The sequence below is a fragment of the Macaca mulatta genome, chromosome 20, assembly GCF_049350105.2.
Source record: "Macaca mulatta isolate MMU2019108-1 chromosome 20, T2T-MMU8v2.0, whole genome shotgun sequence".
Lineage (NCBI taxonomy): Eukaryota > Metazoa > Chordata > Mammalia > Primates > Cercopithecidae > Macaca > Macaca mulatta.
This window is the reverse complement of record NC_133425.1, coordinates 51,295,845-51,316,146: the sequence shown is the minus strand read 5'-3', so window position 1 is coordinate 51,316,146 and position 20,302 is coordinate 51,295,845. Positions and strand designations below refer to the sequence as shown.

Sequence of the window (20,302 nt, the reverse complement as noted above, 5' to 3'; positions counted from 1 at the left end):
CACTATCAGGCAAATAGCATGGGAAAGGCCTGCCCCATGATTCAATTACCTCTCACCGGGTCCCTCCCACAACATGTGGGAAATACGGGAGCTGTAATTTGAGATTTGGGTGGGGACACAGCCATACCATATCACAGGCCACTGTTTTTCTTGGTAGATATTATTATTATTCCCATTTAGCAGATGAGAAAATAAGACACAGACAAGTTTAGCCCCCTGGCCCAAGTACGTGGCAGAGCTGCCAGGGACTGATATATTGAGCTGGGCCCATAGTGTTTGTTTTTACTTTTTAAGTGCATTTAAACCAGTGCTAGACTATGTTGGCTTTGCTTGGTCAGGAATTGGGACAGCAGATTTTGTGAACAGAAATTGCTGATGATTTTTTTTTCTTCCTTATTGCAGAAAACAAAGCCTTTCACTTGAGTGGTTGATGGTGCTTTCTTTCCTAATGAGCCTCTAGGTCTATTGTCTCAGAAAGCATTTAAAGCAATTCCTTCCATCATCGGAGTCAATAACCCTGAGTGTGGCTTCCCGCTGCCTATGGTAAGAATTCTGGCTGTCCATGCTGCCACTCTCTCAAACCATGATGCAGCTCTTGGCTTCAACAGCTGGGCATTTCCACAGATGACAACAGGTGTTGTAAATGCTGAAGCCCACCAGCCGAGCACACAGTGATCACCTTTCCTCTCTCTGAAAGAGGGCAAGTGAGGACCGGTCAAGTCACAACAAGTGTCTGCCTTCCTCCTCATGTGATGAGGCTTAGGGTGGAAGAAACAACTATATAAAAAGGAAAGAGGGGATGGGTCCACTTCGTCTTTGTTCAGACAATATTATAAATGATCGTTTCCAAAAAATGCAGTTACCACTTCAGAGCTGACATTCAGATAGGTTTGAAAAACTTCAGTCCTTTAAACTGTTCATGTACAGACTTGGTTCTGACATTTTGATATCCGAGAATGCTAAGGTTGTATAAGTTGCAAAATTGTTAAATCATTTTATTTATTCAACAAGTATGTACTGAGCATTTATTAGAGACTTATAAAAACTGAGCATACGAGCTTTCTGGGAGCTTACACTCTGGTGGGGAGAGACAGATGAGACACGAAGTTGAGAAGATGATTTCAGAGAGTGATAGATGCTATGAAGGACACAAGTGAGGAGAGAAGGTATCCTTAGAGAGGATAACAGGTGGTCAGGAAAGGCTCTTCTAGGAAGAGTTTGTTGAGCTGAGGCCCAGGTGCCGGGAAAGACCCATGATTTTTTTATTCCATGTATTAGAAAGACTCTCTTCATTGGAAATAAACTTTTCATCTGTGGAAGAGTAAAGAGTTCAAATTCCCAATACTGTTGAAGTTCATTTATATAGATTGACCTCCTCATTTTAAGCTGGAGGAAATAGGCTTAAAAAAATAAAGAGGTTCATCAGATTACAAAGCTAGTTGGTGGCTGTCTAGAACCAGAGTCCCGAGTTCATTGAGTTGTGAAAGCATGTTCTACCATTATTAATTTGACCTCCGGGGCAATGTTTTGAAGTAGGACTAGGGATTTTTGTCCTCATGCTGCAGACGAGGCCACTGAATCACAGTTCATGGCTTAAGTAAGGCTTTTCAGTGATTTCTGGGTATGTGTTAGAAAGAAGAAGGCAGGTGCTAGTGATGACAACCGCCACTGTAACTACTGTAACCAGTTCCCCAGTAACTTCCAGTGCCAAGCACAGGCCATCCAAGCAACAACTTTAAGACAGGCATGATTTTCCCTATTTTAAAGAAACTGAGGCTCAGAGCAGCTAAAGCGGCTTTCCAATATCTCCCGGCTAGTAAGGAGACAGTGGTGTATAATTTTTATGCATTTAGGCTCCACCTTTTTAGTTTAATTTAATTTAATTTAATTTTTGAGTCAGAGTCTTCCTCTGTTGCTGAGCCTGGAGTGCAGTGGTGTGATCTTGGCTCATTGCAACTTCCACCTCCTGGTGATTCTCCTGCCTCAGGCTACTGAGGAGCTGGATTACAGGCACCCACCACCATGTCCAGCTAATTTTTTTTTTTTTTTTTTTTTTGGTATTTTCAGTAGAGACCAGGTTTCACTATGTTGACCAGGCTGGTTTCCAACTCCTGACCTCAAGTGATCCACCTGTTTTGGCCTCCCAAAGTGCTGGGATTACAGGCGTGGGCCGGTGCCCAGCCTAGGTACTGCCTTTAAATGCCGAGTTCTCTGCTTACCTGCTGTGTGATATTAGGGGAGTGGCCCACCCTCTCTGAGCCTCCACTCCTTCTTCTGTGAAATAGGGCTCATCTTAGCACCTGCCTCACAGGTGTACATCAAATAACCTGGCATACAATCAGTGCTCAGTAAATGCTAGATATTGGAGTTATTCAAGTGACAGAATTTGCAGAGCTCAAAAGCCTGTGTGGGTGCTGAAATTCCATGTGAATTTGCAGTTAAACCCATTGCAAGCTGTTAGAGACCACAGGAAATCCCTGAGTTCCTTAATGTACAGAGAAGGTGTTTAGTAGTTAAAATATGCTTGTGGGTAATTTAAATGGCTCTGAGGGTTCCCTGAGATTCCAGGAGACAGGTACGGCCCTAGTATTCATTTAAGTATCCACAGTATCCACCATAGTGATTCATTACCCCAAGATTTTCAGCAGAAAACATACCAAGAAAATTCATTTGCCACGTGGATATTGTTTCTGACACCTCATGTTTTAAAGCTGTAATTTTGCCAGAACATGGTAATTTAACAAATAATCACATGAAGCGCTTACTACATACCAAGTACCAATTGTAAGTGCTTTACAAATATCAACTCGCTCAGTTCTCATCACTACCCTCGCAGGAGGTACTTGCTGCAAACTCTGTCTTACAGATGAGGAGCCTGAGGCAGGAAGAGTTGAGTCCCTTGCCAAGTTTTCAGGTGGTGAGGGCAGTGCAGGGAACCTGTGTTTTCAGCCACCAGCCTCACCGCCACTGCCTGACCTCCCACTGTGGCTTCTCAGAGGCCCCACCCACAAAGGTCTTGAGAAGGAGAACAACAAACACCAGTTTGGAAATTTTCTGGCTTCTCTTTGAACTTGATGTCCAAGCCAAGTTGGGGCCTCTTAGGCAGTCAGGGCTGCCATAATAAAATACTGTAGACTGGGAGGCTTAAACCACAGACATTCACGTTCTCACAGTTCTAGGGACTGGAAGTCCAAGATCAAGGTGCTGATATCGCTTTGTGTGTCTAAACTTTTCTTTTCTCATAAGGACATCAGCCAGATTGGATTAGGGCCCACTCTAACAGCTGCGTTTTAACATAATCACCCCTTTATAAGTACTATTTCCAAATAGTTGCATTCTGAATTGCAGGGGATTAAGGCTTCAATGTGTGAATTTTGAGGGGGCCACAATTTAGCCCACAATGGGAGCCTTCTCACAAGGTGGGCACTCGGGCCCCACAGGCTGCAGGTGGAATGACAGGGAACAGCTGCCTTTTATCAAAAGTGAGAAGAAATTAACTATCTGACCAGGACACTGAGGCCACTTCCACACGTGGCTGCCTGGGCTCGATGGCTCCTTACCCAGCTTCTCATGTGAAAGTTGGCTGCCCATGCCTTCAGGGAGATGGGTTTACCTTCTGATGACCAGATGGCTTACAGAGGGCACTGCTTCTCTCCACAGAAGGAGGCTCCTGAGATCCTCAGTGGCTCAAAGTCCCTTGCCCTCCATCTGATACAAAACATCCTGCTGAGTAATGTGGGAGGCTGCAGTACTCCAGAGACACATGCACTTAACAGATAGCCCTGGGTCACACTCAGGGGGAGAGGCCAGGGGCACAGACACTCCTCACTCACTCAGTCATTCAATAGACGTTTCCTAAGCACAGGTGTATTAGTCCATTCTTGCACTGCTATTAAGAAATACCTGAGACTGGGTAATTTATATAGAAAAGAGGCTTAATTAGCTTATGGTGCTGCAGGCTGTACAGGAAGCATGATGCTGGCGTTTGCTCAGCTTCTCGGGAAGCCTCAGGAAACTTACAATCTTGGTGGAAGACAAAGGGGAAGAAAGCACGTCTTACATGGTCAGAGCAGGAGGAAGGAGAGAGGAATGAGGTGCCACACACTTTTAAACAACCAAATCTCATGAGAGTTCTATCAGGAGAATAGCACCAAAGGGATGGTGCTAACCATTCATGAGAAACCACCCATACGATCAATCATCTCCCATCAGGCCCCGTCTCCAGCATTAGGGATTACAATTCAACATGAGATTTGGTGGGGGACACAGGTCCAAACTATATCAATAGGTCCATAAACCCAATCCACAATCCCCAACCTGGAAGAGCTCCAAAAACCCAGAGGCTTTTTGTAACCCACCCAGCAGCAGAATCGGACCTCAACTGATTTGTGGCTATCAGTCATTTTTGTTCCCACACATTTATTCATGTTATTTATCCCACTATTCAGATGTTTCTCCGTGGATGCATTAATGTGGGTTTTGGGGTGTTGCCCCCACCCCGAGCCTGTGTCATAACACACAGCATGGGTGCTGCATTATCTACCTACAGTCTGAAAAGCTCTGAATGCTAAAACACACACAGGACTAGGGACCTGTATTCACCACACACCAGCCAGGCATCAGGCCAGGCTCTGGCAAGACCAGTCATTTACTCATTCATTCACTCATTTATTGTTCCATCACTCATTCATTCGTTCACTGCACAAACTTAGCAGTATCTGGTCTTACTCTAGACACTAGGATATAGAGATGGATTGTTTTCCTTCCTTTCTTTTCTTCTTTTTCCATCTTCCTCTTTTTCCATAAACATTTATTCAGTGTGGACTCACTGCCAATATTCATTTTGTTCACTTGTCCATGGAACACATGTTTAGTGAGAGTCCACATGCCCCTGCATTCCCTGGGCACTGGGGTGCAACATGGGGTGGACAGAGATGACAAGACACTGCAGTACAGTACACACGAAGCACAGCAATGTCCAAGGCCCTGTGGTGCACACAGAAGGGGACAGGCAGTTGTTTTGGGGAGAAGGATTTGGAGGATTAATGGAGCTTGTCTGGTGATGGAATGGGTGGGTGGATAAACTGGGAAGAAACAAGAGTACCAGCTGGGAGCAGACGGTTGTGAAGAGATTGGCTGAGGGTTGGCTACAGCAGGAGAGAATGCTTTCAGCTATTGTAAGCTATGTAATGAGTATAGACTTCATCCTAAAGACTGAGAACAGAAGGAAGAAGGACACGATTTGATTTCTATTTTAGGAAAAGCCCTCTGAAACTGGGCACGGTGGCTCACACCTGTAATCCCAACATTTTGGGAGGCCAAGGCAGGAGGATTGCTTGAGCCCAGAAGTTCAAGAATAGCCTGGGCAACACAGGGAAACCTTGTCTCTTCAAAAAATAAAAAAATTAGGCAGACCTGGTGGTATGCATTTGTGGTGCCAGCTACTTGGGAGGCCAAGCAGGCGGATTGTTGAGCCTGGGAGTTTGAGGCTGCAGAATCTCTCCACTGTACTCTAGCCTGGGCAAAAGAGTGAGACACTCTGTCTCAAAAAGAAAAAAAAAAAGGTAGGAAAACAGAAAGAAACAGTACACGCAGATATCCCTCAGGTCCCCCTGGTGGAGGGATGTTTGACGAGTTGCAGCTGGCTGATGATGAATTGGGACTAAGGTTTGAGAGACATTGATGTTATAATTTATACACTGGAATTCTCAGGTGGACTGGAGATGGCCTCATGGAGAAGATGCTCATTGATCTAAGCCTTAGGGGAGGGGAAAAACTGAGCAGAATGACATTTCAAGTAGAGTGGGAAGTAGGTTGTGTGGGAAAGTGCAAGAGGAATGGAAGGGCACATGGTTCTCCTAGGCACGGTAGCATGCTAGGGGCTGATTTTTAAACAGTAAGTAGTTCTCTGATGCAGAAGGCATAGCCTTACCCCAGAACCCTAGGACTTTGCACTCTGACTGTCCTATGGGGACTCACCTGAGACTCTACACAGCATCTATACCCACCTTGGACACCCCCAGCACCATGGGTTCTGCTGGTTAGATGGCCAAAGAGGCCAGGCCCTTACGCCATAGACTGGACCTACTGCAGAGACCTCCCTTGCTCTGGCCTGATTAAAAACCACCAGCCTCCTGAGGACCCGATAAACAAGTCCGAGCAGCATTCTCCAATGTGGTGTACACTGCCTCGCCTCCAAATTAGGAAGAAACCCGTCAAGGGCTGTGCTGCTGTCTTAGTGGTAGGAGTTTGAGCTACAACACCTTTCCAGCATTTCCTAGAGCACCAGATCCCTGAATCTTCATGGAATTTACCATGCAGTCTCTACCATTAGTGCCTGGGGGAAGTTGAGAGGGAGAAGCCTGGGAGGCAGGCTGGTGCCAGGTCAAGGAAGCATTGAATGTCCTATTAAGGCACTCAGCAATGGGGCCTGGGGGAACCAACAGGACTGAATACCTGCTCTGGGCCAAGCAGCATACTTCTCTCTTCACATCTCATATAATCCTCTACATCCCTACAGATGAGGAAACTGAGGCTCCAAGAGACCAACTAGCTTAGGTAAGATAATAGCTAAGGGCTGGAGGCAGTGCTGGTACCAGGAGCAGGGCTGATTTCATGGATGTTCTGCCTGTGTAGTCACAGAGGACCTTGTTGCTCAGAAGGGTCCTACATTTGGTTTAATGCTCCGTTGTCACTATCTTGAAATTCTTAATGATTTTTTTAACAAGGAGCTTATGTTTTTACTTTGCACTGAGCTCCACAGATGATGCAGCCAGTTCTGCCCAGCAGTGACTCATTCTGAGACATGAGCGAGAGAGGCCTGTGGTCAGGAGCATGGGATTTGGATGCAAATAGACTGGTGAAAGAATCATGGTTCTTCCAGTTGGGGCCCAACCACTTCACCTCTCTAAGCCTCAGTTTCTTAATCTGTGAAACGGGGCTAGTTTTGATACTTGCATCATAGGGTTGCTGTGTGGATTAAATGAAGCAATGTGGGTAAAGCATTCAGAATCATACCTGCACAGGTGAGTGTTTAACGTGTAGGTCATTGTGGTTGACCTGGAGCTCCTATGACTAAGATTTTTTTTTTACAGCACATCCCGCCTTAGTATTTGTACCTTGTGGCTAATGAATACTTCCATGACAAGCACTCCCTGACTGAAATCCGAGACGGTCTTCTGGACTTGCTTGGAGATGTGTTCTTTGTGGTCCCTGCACTGATCACAGCTCGATATCACCGAGGTGAGTCTCTGGGCACCCCGCTCCAGGACCACAGCCCAGCCAGACTGGTGGCCACAGAGATCCATGTTGTCTACTGACTGGCTGCCTCCTCTGCCTCTGTTCCCTCACAGAGAGAGTGTCTGTGTCTGGATGGGAACGTGCCATGGGGACCTGTGTCATTCACCTGCCTTTCAGAGTTTGGGAATGTTGATCAGTTGTTTCTGTTTCTTCCCCTTCTTCAGGACCATGTAGAAAATTCTCATCTCCCTATAATTTTCTGGGCACTGTCCCCTGGGATTTCTTCTTTCTAGAAATGTCTTCCCCAGCATCTTAGCCATATGTAGTAATGGAACAAACATTTTAGCTATAAGGAGTAATGGAGCTCTTAAAATAATAGACTTCAATTCAACTATTGTAAAGGCAGACAAATACTCCACCCCGTAACATTAGATTCCACATTCTTCTCAAGTGCACATACAACATCCTCCAGAATCAACCATATGTTAGGCCATCAAACAAATCCCAATAAATGTAAAAGGATGGAAATCATGCAGAGTATCTTCTTCAACCACAAGGGAATGAAATTAGGAATCAATAACAAAAGGAAATCTGGAAAATTCATAAATATTTATAAATGAAATGGCACACTCATTTTTACGTTTTAAAAATTGTAAATATGCTTAATAAAAACTTTCCCATTTTAAACATTTTAAGTGTATAGTTCAATGGTATTAAGTACATTCATATTGTTGTACAACCATCACCGCTATACATCTTCAGAACGTTTTTATCAACCCAAACTGAAAATCAGTACCTATTAAAAATAACTCCCCACTCCTCTTTTCCCCAGACCCCAATAACCACCATTCTACTTTCTGTCTCTGTGACTGACATTTTAGTTACTTTAGTGACTTTAGTTACTCAATGTAAATGGAATCATTCAATATTTGTCCTTTTGTTTGGCTTATTTCACATAGCGTAAGGTCTCAGGATTCCTATATGCTGTAGTATACATCAGAATTTCCTCCTTTTTTAAGGCTGAATAATGTTCCATTGTATGTATATATCACATTTTGTCTATCCATTTATTCATTAATGGACATTTGCATTGTTTCCACCTTTCGGCTATTGTGCAATGAACAATTGGCTATTGGCTACAATTGGCTATTGACTATAATGCTGCAGTTAACACAGTTGTAGAAATATCTGTTCAAGTCCCTGTTTTCAGTTATCTGGGGTATATGCCAGAGGTAGAATTGCTGGATCATATGTCATTCTATGTTTAATTTTTTTGAAGAAGTGTCATGGTGTTTTCCACTGTGTCTGAACCCTTTTACATTCCTACCAGCAATGCACAAGGGTTGCAATTTCTCGATATCTTGACCAACATTGCTGTTTTTTAAATAATGACTATTCTAATGGGTTTGAAGTAGTATCTCATTATGGTTTTCATTTGCATTTTCCCAATTATTAGAGATGTTGAGCATCTTTTCATGTGCTTATTGGATGTTTGTATATATGTTTTTAGAGAAATGTCTGTTTAAGACCCTTGCCCACTTTTGAATTGAGTTGTTTTTTGTTGTTGAGTTTTAAGAGTTCCTTAATCTTAAATATATATATGTGTGTGTGTGTGTGTGTGTGTGTGTATATATATATATATGTAGTAGAAATTAATCCCTTACGAGATATTATGAGATATATGAGTTGCAAATATTTTCTCCCATTCTGTGGGTTGCCTTCTTACTCTGTTGATAATGCACCAAAGTTGCACAGTAGTTTTTCATTTTGATGAAATATAATTCATCCAGTTTTTTGTTGATTGTGCTTTTGGTGTCATATCTAAGAATCCACTGCCAAATTCAACGGTATGGAAATTAACCTATATATTTTCTTATAAAGGTTTACAATTTTAGTTTTAAATTTAGGCCTTTGATCCATTTTGAGTTAGTTTTTCTATATAGTATGAGGGAAGAATCTACCTTTATTCTTTTGTATGTGTTATATACTAGGGTGGCTATAATTTTTTTAAAAAAGAAAAAGAATAAGAACAAGTGTGAAGGATATAGAGAAACCAAAACTCTCAACTACTGTTGGAAACATAAAACAGTGCAGCCACTGTGGGAAAATGTTGTGGCTATTCCTCAAAAAGTTAAACATAGTTTCCATATAACCTAGCAAATCCAGTCCTAGGGGTATACTCAAGATAACTGAAAACTGATATTCAAACAAAAATTGTATGTGAATGTTCATAGCACCCTTGTTCATTATAGGCCAAAATGGTAACAACCCAAGTGTTCATCAATTGATGAATCAATAAACAAAATTCATTATATACTTACAATGGCTTATCAGTTTGCCATGAAAAGAAATGAAATACGAATGCATGCTACAATACAGATGAGCCTTGTAAACATTATGCTAAGTGAAAGAAGTCAGGTACAAAGGGCCACATGTTGTATGATCCCACTTATACGAAATGTTCAGATTAGGCAAATCCATAGAGACAGAAAGTAGAATTGTGTTTTCCAGAGGCTGAGAAGTGGGGCTCAGGGGGAGTGACTGCTAAATGGGTCTGAGGTTTCTGTTTGGGGTGATGAAAATGTTCTGGACCTAAATAGTGGTGATAGTTGCACAACATCTTAAATGTACTAAAAACCACTGAATTATATACTTTCAAATAGTTAAAGTGGCAGATTTCACTTATGTACATTTACCTTAAAAATATTGTTAGGAAAATGAGAAGGCAGACCACAGACTGGGAGAAAATATTCATAATACAATTATTTGACAAAATCATCATATCCAGAATAGAAGAACCCTTACAGTTCAGTAATGAAAATAAAGTATTTTCCAAGAATGGGTAAAAGACTTGAACTTCGAGAGAAAGTCCCAACAAGGTAGATCTTGGTTGAATATGGAGGACTTTTTTTGAGAAGCAGAACTACTGACTTCTCAGACGTGAGCTCTTCATCACCAGGGATATAAGCTCTGCTGTAACAGGAAATTCCAGCCTCAGATGAGGAAGGGGGAAGTGAGGCTGGCTTAGGTAGCCTCTTGTCTCTGAGCTGTCCCACCCCTTGGTCTATACATCCAAGACTTAATAGATGGGGACACAGAGCCAGCCCCCTGCTCCACGCTGCCTGCATGTCTGACCTTCCCTGACCTTTGTTCAGATGCTGGTGCACCTGTCTACTTCTATGAGTTTCGGCACCGGCCCCAGTGCTTTGAAGACACGAAGCCAGCTTTTGTCAAAGCCGACCACGCTGATGAAGTCCGCTTTGTGTTCGGTGGTGCCTTCCTGAAGGGTGACATTGTTATGTTCGGTAAGGGACTGGCCACTCCCCACAGTTCACATGAAGCCCCCTGCTTACCCCACCACTATGCAAGAGCCCGGAGGACTTCGGGGTTGGCATTTAATCACCTCTGTGGTTTACAGGCAGATGCAACCTTTCTCTGGAAAATGCCCTCACTTCCAATTTTAGAAGCCAAGATGAAAAAGCACCGTGACAGTTGCTTGATGAGGGCTTCTCTTTGTACTGAAACCTACAGGTGTGGCCACTTAGGAACACTCAAGCAATCTAAATAATTTAAAATAGATATATATATTAGAACCATTTTCTTCCTTTTCTTTGACCACGGGTCTTACCCTCCCTCCCCTTCCCAGAAATCCCATGAGGCCACAATCTGAGGCTTTAAGAGGCAAGGACCATGTTTTTCATAATTCCAGCTCCAAGTGGTCTGCACCCAGATGAGCTCATGTAAAGCCTTGTGAACTGTTACTTGTGATGTTAGCTCATTTATTCTTAAATTTATGACATATTTGGTGCCTAAAATAAACCAATCAGATGAGGTTGTCAATCGAATAAATTTGCAGGGAAAAATACACACAGGAGCTATCACTGAACTATTTGGTTGGAAACATTACACAATGCAGGCTCTTAACTTATTCACATTGGCCTCCTGACAAAGAGGACGGAACATTCCATATAGAGTGTGTTTGTGCACTGTGGTTTATTCATTATTTCAGTGTTTCATCCTCATCTTACAACACAGATAATAAAGAACTTCCTCCTAGGTTGTCATAAGGACTAAATAAAATAAGCCCCATAAAGTAAGAGTGAATAGCTAATAAATGTCACTGTTATTTCTCAGCAACCATTCCTGAGCCCATACTATGTAATGGCACAGGGACTCCCTAAACTGGAAAAAGTGAACAACATATGTATGAAAAGGTGAAATTCCTTGATGTCTAAAGAGGAAAATTCGTAAGAAAAGAATAACCTAATTGAAAACTGGGTAGCAGATACAAACAGACAGTTCATGGAAAAGAAAACACAAGTGCCTTGTAAACATATGAACATCCGCTTAACCTCCCTCATAACAAGGAAACTTCAGACCATCCTTCTTAGCAAAGAATTATTTTTCATCAATCAAGGTTGGAAAAAACAAAACACTTAAAATAATGTATTCTAGCAGGTGTGAGAAACAATTTTATACATTAATAGAGAAGTCTATCAACATTTAAAATGCATGTAAGGCTGGGCGTGGTGGTTCACACCTGTAATCCCAGCACTTTGGAAGTCTGAGGTGGGAGGATTGCTTGAATCCAGGAGTTCCAGAACAGTTTGGGCAACATAGTAAGACCCTCTGTCTACAAAAAAAAAAAATAGTAAACAAAATTAGCCAGGCATGGTGGCACACACCCGTAGTCCCAGCTACTTATGAGGCTGAGGTAGGAGGATCACTTGAGCCCAAGAGTTTGAGGTTACAGTGAGCTATGATCATGGCCCTGAACTCTAATCTGGGCAACAGCATGAGACTCCTGTCTCAAAAATTGTTTTTATTTTTATAAAATAAAAAAAAATATGTGTAGTCTTAGCCAGGTGTGGTGGCTTATGCCTGTAATGCCATCACTTTGGGAGGCTGAGGCAGGAAGAATTGCTTGAGCCCAGGAGTTGGAAGCTGCAGTGAGCTATGATCGTGCAACTGCACTCCAGCCTGGGTGACAGAGTGAGACCCCATCTTTATAAAAATAAATAACGTAGATTGAAATGCATGTAGTTTTTAGCCTGGCAATTCTACTTCTAGAGTTTTTGTGTAAGTATACTTCCACATGTGCAAAAGTATATATGCACACTAAAATACTGCTTTTACCAGCAAAAGATCGGAAACACGACACATACATTATGTATTTATATATAATTGCATATAAATATGTATTTATATATTACATGTTCATAGAACAACAAATGGCAGTTTGATAAGAGACAAGTCCTATATATGAGATCAATTTTAATAAAAAGAGCAATATGTAGAATACGTGTCCAGTCTCCTGCCAGATGTGTAGAAAGGTGTCCGTTTATACCCTGGAACCTGCAGAGCCTGTCTTTGGGAAGGTGCCGCTGAGGCTCGTCACTGGGTGTCTGCAGGGAAGAGATGAAAGGGAAACATTTTCATTGGATGTTAGATGCTCTTTCTGCATTTTGGATTTTCTACTTTTTAAATAAAGAAATACAAAAATTAATTGTAAAAATGTGTGTGAGAGGACAGAGCCAGATGGAGAGAGAGAAGGAAAAGAGAGAGGAAAGAGAGAGAGAAGCAAGAGAGAGGGAAGACAGGGAGAGAAGGAACAGAGAGACAGGGAAGAAAGACAGAAGGGAGAGATGGAGGGAGAGAGAAGGAAGAGAGAGAGGGAAGAAGGAGAGAGGGGAGAGAGAGGAAGAGAGAGAAGAAAAAGAGGGAAGAGAGATGGAAGACAGAGATGGGGAGAGAGAAGGAAGAGAGGATGGAGAGAAGGAAGAGAGAGAGAGGGGAAAACAGAGACAGAGAGAGGGAGCAAGCTGGTCTGTGTCCCCAGGGAACCTGCAGCATCATGGGACTGGCTGCAGGAACACGGGGTGGACAGGGAAGATGTGTGTTCAGCTTCCACCATTCAGAAGCCACAATTCCTTGGGTAGGTCCCCATTTCTCTGAGCTTTAGTATCTGCATGTGTAAAATGGGTACAGTGACTTGGTAGGCTTGTAAGGTTCCAGTGGGAGGAGGGGTGTGAAAGGGATTCATCAAATACAAGGCACCCCGGGCATCCTGAGCCTCACCCAGAGCAGCAGCATTTTGTGATTATCTCCTTCAGAAGGAGCCACGGAGGAGGAGAAGTTGCTGAGCCGGAAGATGATGAAATACTGGGCTACCTTTGCTCGAACCGGGTCAGTGAACCTCCCAGTCTCCCCCATGCCAAGGCCTGGGGTGTGAGGAGGAAAATCTCACCCCTGTTTCTGCTCTCCCTTCCAGGAATCCCAATGGGGACGACTTGCCTCTGTGGCCAGCCTATAATCTGACCGAGCAGTACCTGCAACCAGACTTGAACATGAGCCTCGGACAGAGACTCAAAGAACCGCTGGTGGAGTTTTGGACCAGCACCATCCCCCTGATCCTGTCTGTCTCCGACACGCTCCGGAGTCCTCTTTCCTCCTTAATTTTCCTCTCTCTCCTCCAGCCTTTCTTTTTCTCTTGTGTTCCTTGGGAAGTTATCTTTCTGTGATTTTGGTTTCCCTTCTCCTACATTTTTTCCCTGCAATCATTAGCTTCCTTCTGAGTTCAGCTACGTTCTGTGGGGATCTTTGCAGAACAAGCTGCTTTCGATGATATTTTATGGACTTAGGAATGATCCTTATGGAATTATTTTCAACATGAAAAAGTGCAAATTGTCTTGAAAGACAGCAAGATTTCTTCAATAAATTTGGAGGAGGGCTGATTTTATAACTCATATGAAATAAAATCGAATGTAAAATATGGATAAGGGGGCAGAATTTAATTCTGTGCTGATAACACTCCCCCTGCCCCCAGCACCCACTTTCTATCAGAGAAGATGTCTGTGAATGTTACCCAAAATGTGAGTCCACCACCCCAACCCATCGGGGCTTCAGCCACAAGCCAAGTATGGATGTCTTGTACATCATGGGTTTGAGCTGGGTCTCTTCTCTGGCTCAGAGAGATGTGTGGGTGATGGGGTATCCTCAGCCATGGAAACCTGACATCATCCAAAATAAAAAATAGAAGTCAAATTCTAGGTATCAAACATCAGATCAGCAGTGCCAAGAAGAAATGAAGCTTCTGTGATGGGGTCGAGATGAATCTATCATTCAACAAATCCACACTGGCTGGGTGTGGTGGCTCACGACTATAATCCCAGCACTTTGGGAGGCTGAGGTGGGTGGATCACTTAAGGTCAGGAGTTCAAGACCAGCTTGGCCAACATGGTGAAATCCCATCTCTACTAAAAAATACAAAAATTAGCCGGGCGTGGTGGTGTGTGCCTATAGTCCCAGCTACTTGGGAGGCTGAGGTGGGATAATCACTTGAACCCGGGAGGTGGAGGTTGCAGTGAGCCGAGGCCGCACCACTGCACTCCAGACTGGGTGACAGAGCAAGAATCCTTCTCAAAAAAAAAAAAAAAGATAAGATAATAATAATAAAAAAATTAAAAAATAAATCTACACTGAGCGTCTGATATATACCAGGCGTATCCCCACCAGGATACAGCAGTGAAGAAAACCTGGCTGCTACCCAAGAGTGAGCAAACAGACATTAAGCAAACATTCACGCAAGTGGATATCTCATACTGTAACTTCGATAGGTGTTACTCAGGAGAATAAGGTGTTTTCAAGAAAGTGTAACAGAGGCAACCTAAGTTAGATTAAAGTCTTAGGAGGCTCTCTCTGGAGAAATAGCATTTACATTAAGAAAGGACAAATCAAAATTAGTCACAGGGTAGGGAGAATGTTAAATACTGTCATTCAAAGGATGCACTCTTACTTTGCATAGTCACATAATCCATATTATATCCATATAATTCACCAGGGTCATTATATTTTCTTCACAATTGCTTCAAGATTACATAGGATGCATAGACTAGGAGGGTTTCTGAGATGCCAGTAACTCATCTGGGTGAAAGATCTCCAACCCAGAGCCTGAATCTGACCCCCTGAAGTGTTTTGTTTGGCTCACACAACGTTAAACATGTTTTGGAATTTGTTGCCAGCAAATTTTAAATTAAGGAAATTTCACATTAAATGCCATATTTCCAGCTTCTTCAGGAAAAACAATAACAAGAAATCCCAGAGGATACTATTATAGAGCTGCATCCCCACATGATAACCAGCACTTCTGGAGGTACATACAACACCTTTTATGCAAAATACAGGGTGCTCCTTCCTCAAAACCTTCTACAGACATCTTCAGAAACTGCCATGGATAAATATCTGCATCTATGATGCAAATGACACCTTCTGTAAAGTGTTACCCTTCTGCAGTGCACTCCCTGTGCAACTGTCCTTAGCAAAAATAGAGTAATCTACAGGAACTGAGTGGTGGCTGCCCCCTTTACAGAGGCAAAGGTTCTCCACTTTCCCCAGTCTGCACCATTCCACTTTGTGCTGTGCCTGGTCCATTTTACTCACTGATATTACCCAACCTCTAAAGGTGTTTACTTTTGGACCCTTGACCTCTCATTTCATAGTGAACCTCAGAGAAGTGAAAGGATTCACCCAAGAACACTCAGCAAGTATGCAGTGTCAGCAAGTTAGCAGTAAGTCAAAACTAGACCTTAAGGCTCTTGTCACTTCAGAGCAGGACTCTTACTGCCATGCGGCTACCTCTCTCACCAGATGGTCCAAGGCATTCGGTTGTCTCTGGATTAGGTGGTTGTGGGAGGGGTGGATCAGAGATGCTCTGGGCCACTTAATGCCTCTAGGTCACAAGAAAGCAAGCTGGAAACAGAATTGCCTCTGCAGCTGCAGAAAACTAATTTCTATATTGATATTTGGAAAAACTAACAGCTAGAAAACACCACTCAACTCTTTTTTTGAAATACAATCATATTAGATGACATTACATGCATCATTTATATATTGCTTGCAGTGCCAGCATCTTCAAATATGGTTCTAATTTTGGTAGATATCTTGCTAGGGGGAGCACATTACTAAGTTATCTAGATATAAGGCCTCTTTCCTTCTCTTTCTGTCCACATGCAATCAGATGCATTGTGGAATTAAAGTTGACATTTATTTAAGTGCCACTTGGTGTCTTTTTTTCCCCCTTTAATTTAGAATTTTCTATCTGGGGTGTAAGTAAAAGAATGGCTTGGAGGGCTTTTCGAAAATACCAATGGCCAGGCCACTAGCCAGTCAATTGGAAGCAAAATCTCCTTGGATGGGACATAGAAGTCTTTTTCAGTTTTCCAGCATTTTAATGAACACTCCTGATTAAGAACCACTGGGTCTTGGACGCTTTGTTCATTTCTTTTTACTCCTTTTTCTCCAAGAAATATGGGATTATGTGAAAAGACCAAATCTATGTCTGATTGGTGTGCCTGAAAGTGACGGGGAGAATGGAACCAAGTTGGAAAACACTCTGCAGGATATCATCCAAGAGAACTTCCCCAACCTAGTAAGGCAGGCCAACATTCAAATTCAGGAAATACAGAGAACACCACAAAGATACTCCTCGAGAAGAGCAACTCCAAGACACATAATTGTTAGATTCACCAAAGTTGAAATGAAGGAAAAAATGTTAAGCGCAGCCAGAGAGAAAGGTCGGGTTACCCACAAAGGGAAGCCCATCAGACTAACAGCAGATCTCTCTGCAGAAACTCTGCAACCCAGAAGAGAGTGGGGGCCAATATTCAACATTCTTAAAGGAGAGAATTTCAACCCAGAATTTCATATCCAGCCAAACTAAGTTTCATAAGTGAAGGCGAAATAAAATCCTTTAGAGACAAGCAAATGCTTAGAGATTTTGTCACCACCAGGCCTGTCCTACAACAGATCCTGCAGGAAGCACTAAACATGGAAAGGAACAACTGGTACCAGCCATTGCAAAAACATGCCAAAACGTAAAGACCATCGATGATAGGAAGAAACTGCATCAACTAACGAGCAAAATAACCAGTTAATATCATAATGACAGGATCAAATTCACACATAAAAATATTAACCTTAAATGTAAATGGACTAAATGGTCCAATTAAAAGACACAGACTAGCAAATTGGATAAAGAGTCAAGACCCATCAGTTTGCTGTATTCAGGAGACCCATCTCACATGCAGAGACACACAGAGGCTCAAAATAAAGGGATGGAGGAAGATCTACCAAGTAAATGGAAAACAAAAAAAAAAGCAGGGGTTGCAATCCTAGTCTCTGATAAAACAGACTTTAAACCATCAAAGATCAAAAGAGACAAAGAAGGCCATTACATAATGTTAAAGGGATCAATTCATCAGGAAGAGCTAACTATCCTAAATGTATATGCACCCAATACAGGAGCACCCAGATTCATAAAGCAAGTCCTTAGAGACTTACAAAGACACTTAGACTCCCATGCAATAATAATAGGAGACTCTAACACCCCACTGTCAACGTTAGACAGATCAACAAGACTGAAAGTTAAGAAGGATATCCAGGAATTGAACTCAACTCTGCACCAAGCAGAACTAATAGACATCTACAGAACTCTCCACCCCAAATCAACAGAATATACATTCTTCTCAGCACCACATCACATTTATTCAAAAATTAACCACATAGTTGGAAGTAAAGCACTCCTCAGCAAATGTACAAGAACAGAAATTATAACAAACTGTCTCTCAGACCACAGTGCAATCAAACTAGAACTCAGGACTAAGAAACTCAATCAAAACCACTCAACTACATGGAAACTGAACAACCTGCTCCTGAATGACTAATGGGTACACAACGAAATGAAGGCAGAGATAAAGATGTTCTTTGAAACCAATAAGAACAAAGATACAATATACCAGAATCTCTGGGACACATTTAAAGCAGTGTATAAAGGGAAATTTATAGCACTAAATGCCCACAAGAGAAAGTAGGAAAGATCTAAAATTGACACCCTAACATCACAATTAAAAGAACTAGAGAAGCAAGAACAAACACAATCAAAAGCTAGCAGAAGGCAAGAAATAACTAAGATCAGAGCAGAACTGAAGGAGTTAGAGACACAAAAAAAACCTCCAAAAAATAAATGAATCCAGGAGCTGGTTTTTTTGAAAAGATCAACAAAATTGATAGACTGCTAGCAAGACTAATAAAGAAGAAAAGAGAGAAGAATCAAAGAGATGCAATAAAAAATGATAAATGGGGATATCACCACTGACCCCACAGAAATACAAACTACCATCAGAGAATACTATAAACACCTCTACGCAAATAAACTAGAAAACTTAGAAGAAATGGATAAATTCCTGGACACATACACTCTCCCTAGACTAAACCAGGAAGAACTTGAATCCCTGAATAGACCAATAGCAGGCTCTGAAATTGAGGCAATAATTAATAGCCTACCAATCAAAAAAAGTCCAGGACCAGATGGATTCACAACTGAATTCTACCAGAGGTACAAAGAGGATCTGGTATCATTCCTTCTGAAACTATTCCAATCAATAGAAAAAGAAGGAATCCTCCCTAACTCATTTTATAAGGCCAACATCATCCTGATACCAAAGCCTGGCAGAGACACAACAAAAAAAGAGACTTTTAGACCAATATCCCTGATGAACATCGATGCAAAAATCCTCAATAAAATACTGGCAAATCGAATCCAGCAGCACATCAAAAAGCTTATCCACCATGATCAAGTGGGTTTCATCCCTGGGATGCAAGGCTGGTTCAACATATGCAAATCAATAAACATAATCCAGCATATAAACAGATCCAAAGACAAAAACCACATGATTATCTCAATAGATGCAGAAAAGGCCTTTGTCAAAATTCAACAGCCCTTCATGCTAAACCTCTCAATAAATTCGGTATTGATGGAACGTATCTCAAAATAATAAGAGCTATTTATGACAAACCCACAGCCAATATCATAATGAATGGACAAAAACTGGAGCCAAATCATGAATGAACTCCCATTCATAATAGCTTCAAAGACAATGAAATACAGAGGAATGCAACTTACAAGGGATGTAAAGGACCTCTTCAAGGAGAACTACAAACCACTGCTCAGTGAAATAAAAGAGGACACAAACAAATGGAAGAACATTCCATGCTCATGGATAGGAAGAATCTATATCGTGAAAATGGCCATACTGCGCAAGGTAATTTATAGATTCAATGCCACCCCCATTAAGCTACCAATGACTTTCTTCACAGAATTGGAAAAAACTGCTTTAAATTTCATATGGAACCAGAAAAGATCCCACATTTCCAAGACAATCCCAAGCCAAAAGAACAAAGCTGGAGGCATCACACTACCTGACTTCAAACTATACTACAAGGCTACAGTAGCCAAAACAGCATGGTACTGGTACCAAAACAGAGATATAGACCAATGGAACAGAACAGAGCCCTCAGAAATAATACCACACATCTACAGCCATCTGATCTTTGACAAACCTGACAAAAACAAGAAATGGGGAAAGGATTCCCTATTTAATAAATGGTGCTGGGAAAATTGGCTAGCCATAAGTAGAGAGCTGAAACTGGATCCTTTCCTTACACCTTATACAAAAATTAATTCAAGATGGATTAGTGACGTAAATGTTAGTCCTAAAACCATAAAAACCCTAGAAGAAAACCTAGGCAATAACATCCAGGATATAGGCCTGGGCAAGGACTTCATGTCTAAAACACCCAAAGCAATGGCAACAAAAGCCAAAATTGACAAATGGGATCTAATTAAACTAAAGAGCTTCTGCACAGCAAAAGAAACTACCATCAGAGTGAACAGGCAACCTACAGAATGGGAGACAAATTTTGCAATCTACTCATCGGACAAAGGGCTAATATCCAGAACCTACAAAGAACTCAAACAAATTTACAAAAAAAAAAAACAAAACAAAACACAACCCCATCAAAAAGTGGGCAAAGGATATGAACAGACACTTCTCAAAAGAAGACATTCATACAGGCAACAGACTCATGAAAAAATGCTCATCATCACTCACCATCAGGGAAATGCAAATCAAAACCACAACAAGATACCATCTCACCCCAGTTAGAATGACAATCATTAAAAATCAGGAAGCAACAGGTGCTGGAGAGGATGTGGAGAAATAGGAAC

At 42.0% G+C, this 20,302-nt stretch overlaps 1 protein-coding gene across 1 annotated transcript in view; it reads left to right on the top strand.

Annotated features, from left to right (window-relative positions):
* Window positions 1–13,914, top strand: part of LOC699229 (carboxylesterase 5A) — a 29,131-nt gene extending 15,217 nt beyond the window's left edge. The window contains 6 exon segments of the mRNA XM_077986058.1: window positions 354–543; window positions 3,661–3,735; window positions 7,095–7,242; window positions 10,395–10,544; window positions 13,353–13,425; window positions 13,511–13,914. Of these exon segments, the coding sequence (XP_077842184.1) occupies window positions 354–543; window positions 3,661–3,735; window positions 7,095–7,242; window positions 10,395–10,544; window positions 13,353–13,425; window positions 13,511–13,760 (886 nt within the window). The 3' untranslated portion in view covers window positions 13,761–13,914.
* Window positions 13,915–20,302: the final 6,388 nt, after the last annotated feature.